Genomic DNA, 14,465 nt, shown 5'->3' on the forward strand with positions numbered 1-14,465 from the left:
AGCCTCGTTCGAATAGATCAAGTCCCACCCTATTCCTTATTGTAAGGTCTAGGACACCATACAATCACATTTTGTCCCGAACCCCAGGTAAGCAGCAATTTTTTCTTAGTATGCTAATCTCTGAAGAATGAAGATCACCACAGTACGGGGAGAGCATAGAGTCCGAAGTTGGCAAGACATTGCTTTGTTTTGAAATATATAGGACTCTAAAAGTTGTGGATCTAGCGTCACACTAAGATAACTACATGGTAATCTATTCGAACGAGGCTACTCATATAATTGTAGTCGAACTTCATTACCCAAAAAATCAGTTGAAAAAACTTATTTACAACTTTGAATTAATAATTCTGACATTAATTTAGAGTGATATTTAATATAGAGTGAATTTAGAGTGAAAATCCACCCAATTTAGACACCCATAAAATATGATCCTAAGGGCATGATCTACCTTAAAACCGATGAAGCCCAAGAAACCTGAATCTTGGATTAAAAATGGAGTCAATAATAATCGTGTCAAAAATCCATTCGTTACGCGATTTGCTTGTCAATAGGAAAAAGCGCGGCAGCATGTCTGTGATTGCCCGTTCTCCGCTGGGTCACTGCGTGGATCCTCAAAATGAAAAACAAAACTTAAAATTTGTTGATGCATAGCTCGAGAAGCGGGGGAAGCACTGCTGTTGATCTTCAAAAAGTATGGTAATCGCGGAAGAAGACAAAAACATACCGCAAATGGAAATTGAATTAGAAAAAAGGCTGAACGTGGAGACGTATTACGAGTGTGAAATTGATAAGGGCACCAGGTGCGGAAAACAACTTTATCGACATGAATTGTGAGAAATGTAAGATGAAAAAGGAACAGTGTATATAGGCAGAAGGAAAAGAAGAAATGGGGATTGAAAGCCGAGGCTGATACACTAACGCACCAGAAGTTTATTTTCGCTCTGTAAACTATATTTTCCGCACGATCGCGGAGACGCGATGAGAAAAGAGGCAACAACCGCAACCATGGTGATAAACGATGACGACCCGAAGTGCATCCCTCTGAAGCCAAAATTAGAATGACTCACTGCCCCTTGAAAGCGCGCTTTCTTCATATATATTTTTATTTCTGTCTTCATTTAATCTGCCTCCCACTTTCCTTACTAGAAAAATATATTTACGTTCACGTAACGCCTCGTACTCAACAACGTTTGAATCTTACGTCGCACAATATGCCATTGGCGGCGCTGCATGACAGCCGAAAATTCTGGACTTTCGACCGGCTTGCAAATTTTCCACGAATATTTTTTTCCACCGACCAAAATATTGTCGCATTCGTCTGATCCACGAACGAAACATAATACAGTTTGCATTCGCTTCATGGAAAAAAAAAAAAACAACTTTCCTGAAGCCACTATGAACTTGGAGATTTTCACACAAGCCGATCAAAGAAAACTCAAGCGAACAAAAGACTCGTTTTTGTTCGTTACAAAGTAAGCACACCCAAGAGAAGAACTTTAGGTAATGACGAATAGAGGTAAGAGAAATTTCCGTACTTTGACGGAAGAACGATGCAGCTGTTGTGTATATTAGTTTGCACACGTGTACCACCGAATACAGAAATATACGAGCACACAAAAGTTACTGTAGCGAAGCTCTTGTGCCTAAGCGAATTGTCAACAGTCTCTGATCTCTCGTCTTTTGAACAAGTATTTAGAGGCTTAATTGAATTCTCCATCTCTCTACCGTACTTGTACACTCATGTCTGATTTATACTCGAAGGAAAATTGTTGGTATTACGAATATTGAGAACAATGAAATGTCGGATACTGCACGCCTGTTGTTATTACTTTGCGTTCGTTAGTTCGTTACGTCTTAATCAGAACATATCATATTCCGATCAACTTCTATTATCGTTCGTACACCCTTTAAACGCATCCGAAATAAATAACAAAATGACGAGTGAACAATTCGCAATCAAAGATAATTCGAATTGCAACCAGAGTTTCTATAATTGGCTACTCAATCCGAGACATTCTGTGGAGGGAACTAATCGAAAAGATGCCACGAATAACGAATTTAAAAAAAAGGCTTTGGCATGGAAATAACCCTTGGGGAATTGACGGGATCGCGCAGCCTTATTTTTTCCATCATTATGAGCAAACAACAATAATTAGAAAAAAAAATCCCACTTCCGTTGCTCGGGAATTGGTGCGAAATGGCAAAAATGAACCTCGAATTAAAGTGGCTTCATGGGTTAATTGGCTTTGCATGTTGAATCATTATTCGGTCAGTATGCCAAGAGAGATTTTCATCAGGCTATCGTGCTCTCCGATCATCAATTCTGGACCGTATATCCGCTTTTCAACGCGTTATACGTATGCCCGTTATTAGCAATTCTTCGTTCACACGATCTCTTCATGATTCAATCTTTCATCAATCGTTATATTATTCATACGTTAATTCTCAATAGTAGTGCTCTGTAAAGGATGGTGAGGGGTTCCGTGACATTGTTATTCACATCGTCCACATTGACGGGATAATAAAGTGACATGAACACGAAAAAACTTGATTCTCCTAATTGGAATTCGAGTATATTTTCTTATGCGTGGTTCTTCCTCTCAGACTATCCCGTGATTCTTCCAGATCTTCCAGTACACATAATTATTCGTTTGTTAGGATCCGGTGTGTGTGAGTCTGTTAATGCGTGCAAAGCGTATTAACAAAACAACTATTAATTTCATGCCCAATAAACGTACAGGTTAAAGAAGTAATTAAGGATCTCTGCGTCATGGCCCTTCGGCGTATTTCGTTGTTGCATCTGCGTCTGATATTTTCACGTATTTAATTTCCGTGCACCTAATGCTAAAGAAAGATTTTGTTGAAGGGAATCCATGAGCAGATTCTTTTAATTAGTTTCATTCAGACACTCGAATGGAATCACCTGGCATGACGAGTACGGAGAATTTTTCATTGCCCCGCAAATGTGAATGAATGTTGTGCACACAACAGTGAAAATACAGTGTCGACGACGATACCGCAAACAATACGTAAATCACAATGAAACATTATGAGCGAAATCCGTGCCTCATGGACGAATCCCCTCGTATAAAAGCTCGGTGCACCAAAAGCGAACAACACTTGAATATTTTTCTTCGATCGTGCAAATAAATATTCATGATTTATTAGTCTCGAAGAGGATAGTCAATTAAAAAGGAACTAACGACGATAATGAATCGTGGAAACATCGTTAAATTCGTTTTAATTTATGGCCTTCTCCAAACCGGTCAAACTCTCATTCACGATGGATTCGCCAAAGTTTTCGGTTCAGTGGGAAGCATTACAAAGTTATTACAGCTCAGAATTCCTTCGTCGTTTTTCAAGCAAAGCGAATCTAAATATAATTCTGTTGTTATTGTTGTTGTTCTCTGTAATTAACACCGACGATTCTTCCTTTATTTGAAGACTTACTAAATTATTAATACTGAAAAAAAAATTTTATTTCATTCTCATAATATTCGTCTTGTGTGTTTAGTGTAAAAACCACTCAATTGCTGAATCAACTCTGCAATGATTCACAAGACGATAACACGATGCAACGAGACGCTTGTTACGGATGTTTTTTTCGGTCTAGTCAACTACCATCGGGCTATCCGATGCTCCTCTCCATGGCGTCATGTGCTGATGCGTATTTGAATAACACCAATTACGGCCATTGCAGAGCGTATCTCCGGGTGAGTCGATTCATCTTAATAAACAAGCCTTTTTTGACATACCATTTAAAATTGATCATTAGCCAACGGACCGATTATCTTTGCGATAACAAGAATAAGAACCGATACTATTAACCAATATAATAATGAGAGCGACTGAAATGAAAATTACTGCGCTTTTGTTATCGGATCCCTAAATATTTCTTTCCACGTTTGTGAAAGTTCAAATAGTGCTTTGTACTCTTTGATGTGTCTAGAAAATTATTCATCGCGACATCACTCCAATTAGTAACGTTCGAAATTTTTTTTTCAGAACGCAACAAACGCCATCGATGCGAGAACCAGCCCGACAATTATTTACTGCACATTTTTAGAGTGCATCCGTCAAGTTAACAAAAACAATTTGGTAAAAAATACGTTTTTTTTATCACTTACCATCCTAAGCACGTTGATTTCTTTAGCAGCTTTTGCTTTGCTTGTCGTGTCAAAATTGGTGCAAGCTGTAAGTTTTCTAAAATACAGAATGGCTTGGTCCTGCGGAGTTTCCCTAAGTTGATATTCCATTCGCGAACTTAGTTGGCTTCTACTCCGCAGCTAAAAAAATACAATGACATTTTTAATTTTACATAAGAATCCATTTTTTTGCATGAACCATCCTGGTACCAGTGTTTGCGAAATTCTGATGAAAATTGTGAAAATTATTCAAATTTTTACGTGTATCATTCAATGCCGAAGTTAGCACGATATTTTTTTGTATGATGCAATTCTGGTCAACCGGTTATTCATCTGGCCAAAAGGAAATGTAAAAAAAATTGAGCCCCAAAGTATGTTTTAAGACCCCTTAAAATTCGTAGCTCGCAATAATCAAGAGACTCGGTAGAGTCTCGGGACAAATATATTGACAGCCCTGTCGTCTGCTGGCCTGAGCTCGCCGAAACTATATTATCTTTGAATAAAGTAAATTTTGGTGGTGGGGTAAAATTGACATATCATTTTCTTGAATTACGAATCTCAGGAGCCATTTTTGAACTCGTTTCAAAAGAAAGTGAGACCCTAATCGATAAACTGATATTTTTATACTGCCGAGAGTTCACAGCATGAGAAATTGTTGAAAAAATAGCTTTCGTCTGTATTTTTTCCTATCATAAGGAGGGTGGATCGCGATGATACAACATTGCCATGCTAAATCATGTTAAAAATATGAAGAATTTTAAAATGATAAGAATTTAATAAGATTTGGTAAATGTATTCTTTAAAAATATATAAGACAATATAAATTTTTTTAAATTTTTCTACCACATAGCTCTCGAGTAATTGAACACTAAAGTTCGCGTGTATAAGCATAGAGTTTACATATCCTTACATACCCTTAATTCTTATCCACATCTCGTGCATAAGAACTCCGATTTAAGGCTCAATTGTTCGATAACCGTGTGGTAAAAAAATTAAAAAAAAAAATGTATTTGTATACTTGATGCTAAAGAATGTTATCACCAAATTTTATCAAACTCTGATTATTTTGATTTCGTGATCCACCCTCCTTAAAACATTTTCTTCTTCTCTCAATAAATTATTTGTAAAAAATGTATATATTTTGAAAAAGATAACAGAAAAGAGGCTGTAAATAATGCACAGGACGCACGTTCCGGATTGTATCGAGAGGGCAATCGTTCGTCGAACAAATTCAAATTTATTACCAGGAAGACGAAACCGATTGTGTTTCTGAGGAGATACGTCTCGGTAATTCGAGGCATTTGTATAGTACGCAGCAGAGCCGATGAGGAAGCAAACACCGTCAGACCGGGAGCCGAACCGATATCGCCGAGAAGCAATTTTAATGTTGATAGGATCAATATTATTATTGCGAGAACGGAAAATGCTTGAAAAACGACCGAGCACACAGATACGAAACCTCCTCGCATTAACTAACCTTGTACATATTCAAATAAATGAACAAAAAATGTAAATATATATTATTAATATAATTGGATTTCTTCAGAAATTTTTTTAACGATTCTCAACCACCTTTAATCTTTTCAAATGACTCGAAAAACAATGTTTTTTTCTTATTCATCGTTTTTTACAATCTAATGCTCTCAACTGAAATTCGACCTGGTAACATATTCAATACTTAAATATTTGAGAGCTCCGTGAATCATTGATTAAAGGCGTAGGAAACCTGCTATATCGGGATGTTCAAGAACATATTTCAAAAGTACGTATTCCCTTAATTCTGATGAGACTGAACTAATACGATAACTCTAAAACTTTGTGTATAACAAAACAAACATCGAGTAGATTCACTAATGTGTACTCTATATCCCCAACCGCGTTGTTTACCACCAAACTCTTCAGACCAATGTGACCTTGACGACACGGATTTACACACCAATTTCCTGTTGATTCATCCATCTAGCGTTGACGTCAAATTTACATTTTCCGAGGGTACACAATTTTTCATGGTTTCATGCTACAAAAATTTGTTCACATCCATTTTTCACCCGGAATCAAAAAACCCAGAAATAAACGCATCGAAACGTAAACATTGGAGTTTTAGATGTTTTTTGTTTATTTTATATATATAAAAATTGGTTGAATGGAATCACATAAAACCTTGATACACCTTTTACATACTCAAAAGTACTGACAATTTTTTTTTTATCTTCTTAATGGTATATTTTTGTACAGTGGTATGTTGAAAATGGTACCCCAATGAAACCAATTTTATATCGGTCTCGTACACTAGTTGGCAGTCTCCTGTAACCTTGTTGACACAATTTTCGGTTTTTTCCATTACACAACACTCTTGAATTCCTCCGCCTTTTGGGATCCAACATAAAAAGACGTGATATCTGGTGGACGAGGGTGAAAACAGAAAAAAGAGGCATGAGAGTAGACAGTCAATAAGTGTTTTTCTGTAAATTCTATCAATTGCAAGGAAATTTAAATAAACCTGTAAAAATGCACCCGGCAAAATATTCTTCACGTGCACCATCGGGAAAAAAAAATTTCCCACGTATATACAAGCGGTTTGTAAACACGTTACTGATTTCATCACTTGATTCATTTTCATAGTTTAAACCGCATTTAATTATGTGATTAGTTGCTAACACCCGTTCGCCTTTAACAACATTACGTTGGGCAGGATTTGTACCTGCCCAATCACAAATATTTTCTAAACTTAGCAACATTTTGGCAGAAAATGAATGTTCATATGTTCATAGATGTTCATATGTCACTGGTACTTTTCTGCGCCATTTTGAATAGGCCCCGCCCACGTGTTGGATCCCATTAAATTTCTCTTTTTCTCTTCTTCACTTTTTTCTCACCCTTTCGCTAAAACATTGTACTGCTTATTATTTTTTCTCACAGAATAGAGAAAAAAAATTGGGACAGTATCAGCGAACTGTCACATTCGCGATCTTTATAACCTTATTAGCATTTAGTAAACAATAAATACATCATACGTCACTAAATAAAAAAACATATAAACATCAAAAACGTGTGCGAAAATCCAAGCCATTTTTGAATACAATTAAAAAATAAATAATTAATATCTCTTCAACGCGTTGAGCTACAGAATTCGAAGGAGTCGCAATCGAAAGAAAAAAAAAATAAAAAATACGTCAACTTACAATATTCTCTGAAATAGTGTAATTAATTTATTATTAAAGAAACAAATTCTGAAAATTTTCGAAAACAATTAGAAACGCTATTGCTGCGGTAGACTCTCTGGCAGCCACTCGTCATAACATAAATGTACTTGTCTCAGAGTCGCTGCCGCGACTCTAGATCCCTTTGACGCGCGGAGCAATAGCTTGAGAGAATTATTGGCCGTATATAAAATTAAAAACTGGGGACCCCAAGCTACACAATATTTTTCGTAAAAATACAGGCACTTTCCATTTCAATTCGGTAAAATATGTCAAATATGTACACAATATTCTGTTAACGTTGATACTTCTATGTTTTGTAGATTCACTTGTGCGTACGCGAGGCGATAAAAATGTTTACCAATTTCACATTATCGGACGTCAAATTCGCCCAGTTGTTTGTCAATACGACTGCGTGTGTCCTTGCAAAAACACGCTGCTCCCCTACCAATCCGATAACGGGGACATACAGATCAGAATCTGAACTCACGAACAAACTCCATTTAGCAAGCATCAACGCCATACTAGTCAATACGGACTACGACATGAACATCGTTCAGCTACCGTTTGGACATGGTGTTACCGACGAATGTGCCAAGTATCGAAATGTACGACAAGCCGGTTGGCCGACTGTACGATGTGTTGATGCTTCTGGTTTTTATTAGATTACTAAGGGAAAAATTAAGAAAAGCTAAAAATCGTACCACGGGAAACGCTTTCTTTTCTTTAAATACGTCCTTTTGTGTTCAATCATTTTTCTAGTTTTTTATTGAGAGCTACAAAGTTTGCTAAAATTTCAAAAACAAAGTATATAAAGAAAATACGAAAAATGCTTTCGGTTTTAACTTTGAACTTTATACGATATCGAGACACTAATGGGTGTCTACGCATTAAAGCAGACTCTACTGCCGTGTGGTTGACTACTTAAATCTTCCGCTAACATCACCATTATCGTTACTCTAAAGTGCTCCAAATCTTCGCTTCAATATAAGTGGTTGCTGTATTTCTTTATTCGTGAATCGCACTCCGTCGATCCTGATCTTCTAGCCCTTTACGCAACCTTTTTATAAAATAGGTGAGATCTTTCCTTTTCTAATTTGTTTTTTTCTTCTTCTTCATTTATTTATTATCCATTTTTCAGTTATCACAATATTCAAAATAAAAGAGAAGAAAAAAAAAGAAAAAAAATAAAAAAATTTAAAAAAAGGCATAAAAATTAAAAAATATATGAAAAAAAATATATACACTAAGGTGTGTCGAAAAAAATCAATATTTTTTTTCGGGCTCCACAAGCATTTTTCTTCTTATTATGACGAACGATGAAGAAGGCCGAAAGGACAGCCCGAAATAAAATGATTTCGGCCGGCCCACCGCATACTTCAATTTTTCATAAGAATAATACGTAAAAAAAAAACTTCGGTGAACATTGTTCCATATCATCCGTAAAAAAAATTGCACAGACATTCTACTCACGTAATTTTGTAGAAAATTGAATTTCCTACAAAAAAAAGTCTTCAGAGTCATTGGCCTAGAACCAACCGTTCAACGGTTACAGCAGTTTGAAGTTCCTAACACCATCAAACCAGATTTCGCATGTATCAATTTCTATTTTCAAGGTCGCTCCTTTTAATGGTGCTGTTTAAATTGAACTGAAAACTATTTTTAAGTATAATTTTTCTCAAATAGCTTCTAGGATCGTTATCTAGGCAAAAATATCGGGTACATACTGTTCTTATTTGTTTGAACGAACGACATCAATTGTTTGTCTTTCCGCTATTTTTTTGAATAAATTATGAAATTCAACTAACCAAACCGAATGCACATATACAAATATACATAGGAAAAAAGAGAGAGAGAGAGAGAGATTGATTGAGTGATTATATTTCATGAATCAGAAGAGAGAGAGAGAAATCTCATCAAGAGAGAGAGAGAGAGAGAGAGAGAGAACAGTTCAATTTATTTCCCGTGCTTACAATTGAATTGATTAACTTATTATAATTACATGTTGGCGTAATACCGAACCGTTTGAGCGCTGTAAGCGCACACGTTGGCGTAATGCCGAACCGTTTCAGTCTAAAATTGCTACTTTGTTACTTAGCTTATAAAAAATACTAAAAAACATAGGCTTCAGCCCAATTTAAACAGCACCATTAAAAGGAGAGACCTCGAAAATAGAAAATGATACATGCGAAATCTAGCTAGGTGACATTAGAAACTTCAAACTTCTGTAGCCGTTGAACGATTGGTTCTAGGGCCAAAGACTCCAAGGACTTTTTTTGTAGGGAATTCAATTCTCTACAAAAATACGTCAGTAGAATATCTGTGCAATTTTTTTTACAGATGATATGGAACAATCTTCACCGAAGTTTTTTTTTCACGTGTATTATTCTTATGGAAAATTGAAGAATGCGGTGGGCTGGCCGAAATAATTTTATTTCGGGCTGTCTTTTCAGCTTAGCTTCATCGTTTGGCATAATAAGAAAAAAAATGCATGTGGAACCCGAAAAAAAAATATTGATTTTTTTCGACACGCCCTAAACCTACATGTTAATCAAGTAGTGTGTATTTCTGGGAAAAAACAAAAAAATGAATTAACAATAACAGAATATTATCTATATTGTACCCTAACATGAAGAATTAGATTTTCCAATATCCTGTAAAATTTTTTATTCAAGTTCACAGTGCACAAAACGTTGTCAAATCAAATCATAAGTAACAGCCCGAATGCTGTTGATAAATTGGAGACAAGTACATTTATGTTTTATGTCACCTGAACAGTAGTCTCAGTGAAATCCTATGTACGATACTCATGTAGTCCAAAAAACAAATGCACGATGATTTATAAAAAGTTGTTCGATTTATTCTCTCGAAACTTGCTTCAAAGGTTATAAAAAAACCATTTTAAACGTAATGAATAAAAAAAATGAATCTGCTAAATCTTGGTAATATGTATGAAAAACATTTAGTTCAAAGGAACAAAACCTTGTCAAATAAGCTCAAAAGTAACGAGTACATCGGATGACGAATGAAAAAAAATCAAAACATAATGGTATGTAAAAAAAATTACGAAACCAACTGTAAATAATTTCAACAAAACAATTAAGAAAAACTTTCACAAATCATGAAGAAACATTATATTTAAAAAAAATACAAATCTGTAATTATATATATTGTAAAGCAAATAAAAAATTCAAATAGACCGTGAGAAATTCATTCCTACAAGAAGCATCCGGAACTTGAGAAAGTTCTAGTGAATCAAAAAAGTTACCATCTGAGTTGTTTGCAGCACTAAAATTTATGACATCAATCGAAGGATAAGTATTTTATTAGTATATAATTTGCAATTTTTTACAACATGAAATTGTTCTGAGAAACGTTCAAATGTAAAAAAAATCGTATCAAAGGTAAAAGTCATTTGTTCCTCTATGGTGGCAGAGACTTAAAAGAAAATTGATTCTTCTCAGACTTTCAGGATCCTCCGGTATTCACAATATTTGACGTCGATTTCGTATCAGTACAAATTATGTTTAAATATGTGCTAAAAGTACTTGTCCGGCCCATCGCTTTTCATTCAAATTGCTCATTTAAATAAAAATTAAACTAGACGTTAATTCATGCGTTATTTTTATAGAACTAGCATTAACGCTGGCGTTACACGTCCACTTGAATTTGGACATAGGCTCGGCGGGAGCTATCTCTTTGCAACGATTCATGGCATCGAATAAACAAAACTAATGCAACGGATAGAGGGTTTACATTTCGATATATCGAAATATTTTTTTTAAGAACGGGTATATAGTAATTCACTAGGGAATAACTTTTCATTGAGTTTCAAGAAATGCCCGTCTTTTAAGGTGATAGAGCATTCATCTTTTAAGGTGATGGAGCATTCATCTTTTAAGGTGATGGAGCAATCGCTATCTCGCCACCGTAAGTGCGAGAGAGAGAGCTGCAATTGTTGAAATTGAATATGTTCGACACGGTTCGATCAATAAAAAAAAGCCCCTGTCAGCGTATTTTTGCCATCTTTTCGCGTCCGCTGACAGAGCCTTTTTTTGATTAGTCAAACGACAGCGGAGAATTTTCATTTCGAAAATTCGAGGTGAGGTTAGTCGACTGATCCATGCTCTCAAGAGAATGGATCAGTCGGTATATCGCAACCGTGAGTGCGAGAGAGATAGCTGCAAATTTCTAAATCAAAATTCTTTGACACAGTTTGACCGATTAAAAAAAGGCTCTGTCAGTCGATTTTTGCCATCGTTCTGCGTAGGCTAACAGAGCCTTTTTTTAATCGGTCAAACCGTGTCAGAGAATTTCAATTTCAAAAATTCCAAGTGAGGTTAGTCGACTGATCCATACTCGTTGATTTCAACAAAGTGCAATTGTGTACGTGATCATAAAAAAACGAAATGAATTGTGAATTATATGAATGAATGAATTATATGAATTGCTCATTTTTTGAAACAAGTTTCGAAAGAATAGATCGAACAACTTCTTATAAATCATCGTGCATTTGTTTATTGGACTACATGAGTATCCCATAGGGTTTCACTGAGATTGAAATTTCTTGAATAGAGATTTTTAGATTATCATTTGCCAGATAGTTATTTGCTGAGTAGATTTTTTTTTTCGAGTGTCTTGTATGCATGCCCTGACCGGAGCAGCCGACAAGGGAACACCTGCTCAATATATAAATAAGTGTATTTCATTTCACGCATACCATATATTTATATTTGCATCTACATCTTTTGCCCAGTTGCGACACCATAATCATATCACGTGCCAAATCGTTTGACCAGAATGGACCAGGAATAAGATGAAGCCTTGACTGCCGTACCGACAGAAGAACATCGTTGACGTTGTTGACGGGAGCAGGTGTACGTACCAGCTTGTTTGTGGTGTTTCATGTAACTCACGCAACCACCGCTACGAGGCTACATGTTTCTCATATACGCTTCGACAGGCTCTCATTCAATATATAACACATCCTATCCCAGTACCTTCATCCACAGCGTTGTTGTTGTTGTTGTAAAAAGATAGTTTATTGCTTCGCTTAACATTAATACATTTATAAGTATAAACTTTCTTGAAAAACTTAATAATTAATAGCTTTAAATCGACTGGGTGACAAATGCCACGTCTCGCCAATAGGTACAATATGAAAATAGGCATTTTCTTGGTATGTATGATAATGGTTACAGCACTAGGCTGCTTTGCGGCAAAAATCATCTAACAGTATTGGTACTTTAAATATGGGGTAAGGGTGGGAGAATATATACACATATATAAATTTGTACAGTCATAGTCTCAGTTGATGGCGAGTCAGTACTGGACTAGTTGCGGGCTGTCTCGTTTAATAAATTGTGTCGAAGTGTTATCTTCGTTGCGTTTATTGTTGGTTCGTGCATCGAAATCTGGTTCTCCTCCTTAGCTCGTGCAGGAATCAGGCGCCTCCCCTGAGCCACCAGTAGTAGCTCTGGGAGAGGCGGAGTGTGTCATTCTTATTCCTTTTGGGGAGTACTCTGTCAAAGATACTTCTCTCCTCGTTCCCATCCTCATGACGAAGGCTGATTCCTTTCTTACAGCAGTGTCTCGGTACGTGATATAGAACTGGCGCATTTTTGTCGTCCTGTATAAGACCCTGGTGATCACAATAAGTGAATAGTTGTGGAGGAATGTAACCGCTCTCGAGATGAGCTTGGATATCATCTACGTTCTCTCATATATTCCTCAGATCGCCAATGATGTTGTTGTTTATTTTTATCGAATTTGCGAAGTAATTCCTGCATAACTTGATCATAAAGCAGTCGATTCTTGGGATGTTCGCCTTGTTGTACACGGTGCTGTTTCTTGTTCTATGGGTGTAGTTAGAATTTGCTGTTCTATGGAAGCGTAAACAAGCTCTCAGAATGGATCTCTCTCGGTGGCGGTATTTTTCCATAACCGTTGGACCTAAGTTCCAGGTTATTGGAGCTGCATCGTAGAGTGCTTTGCTTTGAAACCAAATTGAATCTCCGGGATTATGTCGTTGTTATTTGCGTGGTCAGTTAACATGAATTCAATTAATTTTTCAAACACCTTACTGATGTTTATTGTGAGGCTGATTGGACGGTGGCTTCTCACGTCTTCTGGATTTTTTCATTTCTTGAGGATTGGCAGTACCTTTGCCGTCTTCCATCTGTTCAGGTAGTAAAAATTATTGAGCGCGTTATTAAAAATGGTGGTATAGTTGGTGATTGTCTCTCTGGGTAAATTTTTTATTGCTATTGTAAGTATGTTATCTAGGCCGGTAGACATTTTATTCTTGAGTTTTTTGAATATGCCTTCCACTTCAAGGTAACTAAAAAGGTGTTTCGGTATTCCTTCATGTTGAATCGGCATGTGAGCTGGATTCTCGGGCGAGAAGGTGGTGAATGTTTGCTTGAATCTTCTGAGCTGTTTTTTCCACTCCGCCGTTTGCTTGAAAGACCTTGAACCATATCCCGGGTGGCTATATTATCATTGGTGTATCTCGGAGAGTTTATCGACTCAAGATATTTTCCGATGATTTCCAATTTGTCACAAGACTCTGTGGCTAAGACCTCATTGCTAGTTCGATCTACGAGGTGTGGAAAGGATCGAAAAATATTATTACTGAACTCACTGTTGTCGTTAGTGATTCTTAGTGTTTGGATACCAATGCTGCTTTTTAGGCGAAGAATAGCGTTGATTTTGGGGAAAAACTTGTGAGGGTTATTGTAATTGATACTTCTTGTTTGTGCTACCCAACAGGCAGTAACAGTTTTTTTGAACTCATTATGGGTACATTCTACTTGGACGCTGACAGCGTTAATAGCGTTAATAACGCTAATAACGCTAAAACGTGTTCGATTTGAAGTGAACGTGGTGACGCTGGCTGCGTTCACGTCATGTTCGACTTGGTGCGATTACAAAATGGTGGAACCAACAAGTGATCTTGTTCTTTTTCAATTACTCCACGAAATAACACTGGATTCATCGAAAAATGAAGACAGCGAAACAAGCAGTAGTACGATAACATAGATAACAGACGATTCTTTCTGTGGATGCGTTCAACCACTTGAACGTCGGGAGCGTTTTGAATACAATTCTAAACGCACCC

At 36.5% G+C, this 14,465-nt stretch overlaps 1 protein-coding gene across 1 annotated transcript; it reads left to right on the top strand.

Annotated features, from left to right (window-relative positions):
• Positions 1 to 3,138: 3,138 nt before the first annotated feature.
• LOC122407789 (uncharacterized) lies at positions 3,139 to 5,677 on the top strand. Its single transcript, XM_043414213.1, has 4 exons — positions 3,139 to 3,326; positions 3,515 to 3,713; positions 4,006 to 4,098; positions 5,328 to 5,677. The coding sequence occupies exons 1-4, from the start codon at positions 3,211 to 3,213 to the stop codon at positions 5,574 to 5,576; spliced, it is 657 nt and encodes a 218-aa protein (XP_043270148.1). The 5' UTR covers positions 3,139 to 3,210; the 3' UTR covers positions 5,577 to 5,677.
• The last annotated feature ends 8,788 nt before the right edge of the window (positions 5,678 to 14,465 follow it).

This window comes from Venturia canescens, chromosome 1 (genome assembly GCF_019457755.1).
Source record: "Venturia canescens isolate UGA chromosome 1, ASM1945775v1, whole genome shotgun sequence".
Lineage (NCBI taxonomy): Eukaryota > Metazoa > Arthropoda > Insecta > Hymenoptera > Ichneumonidae > Venturia > Venturia canescens.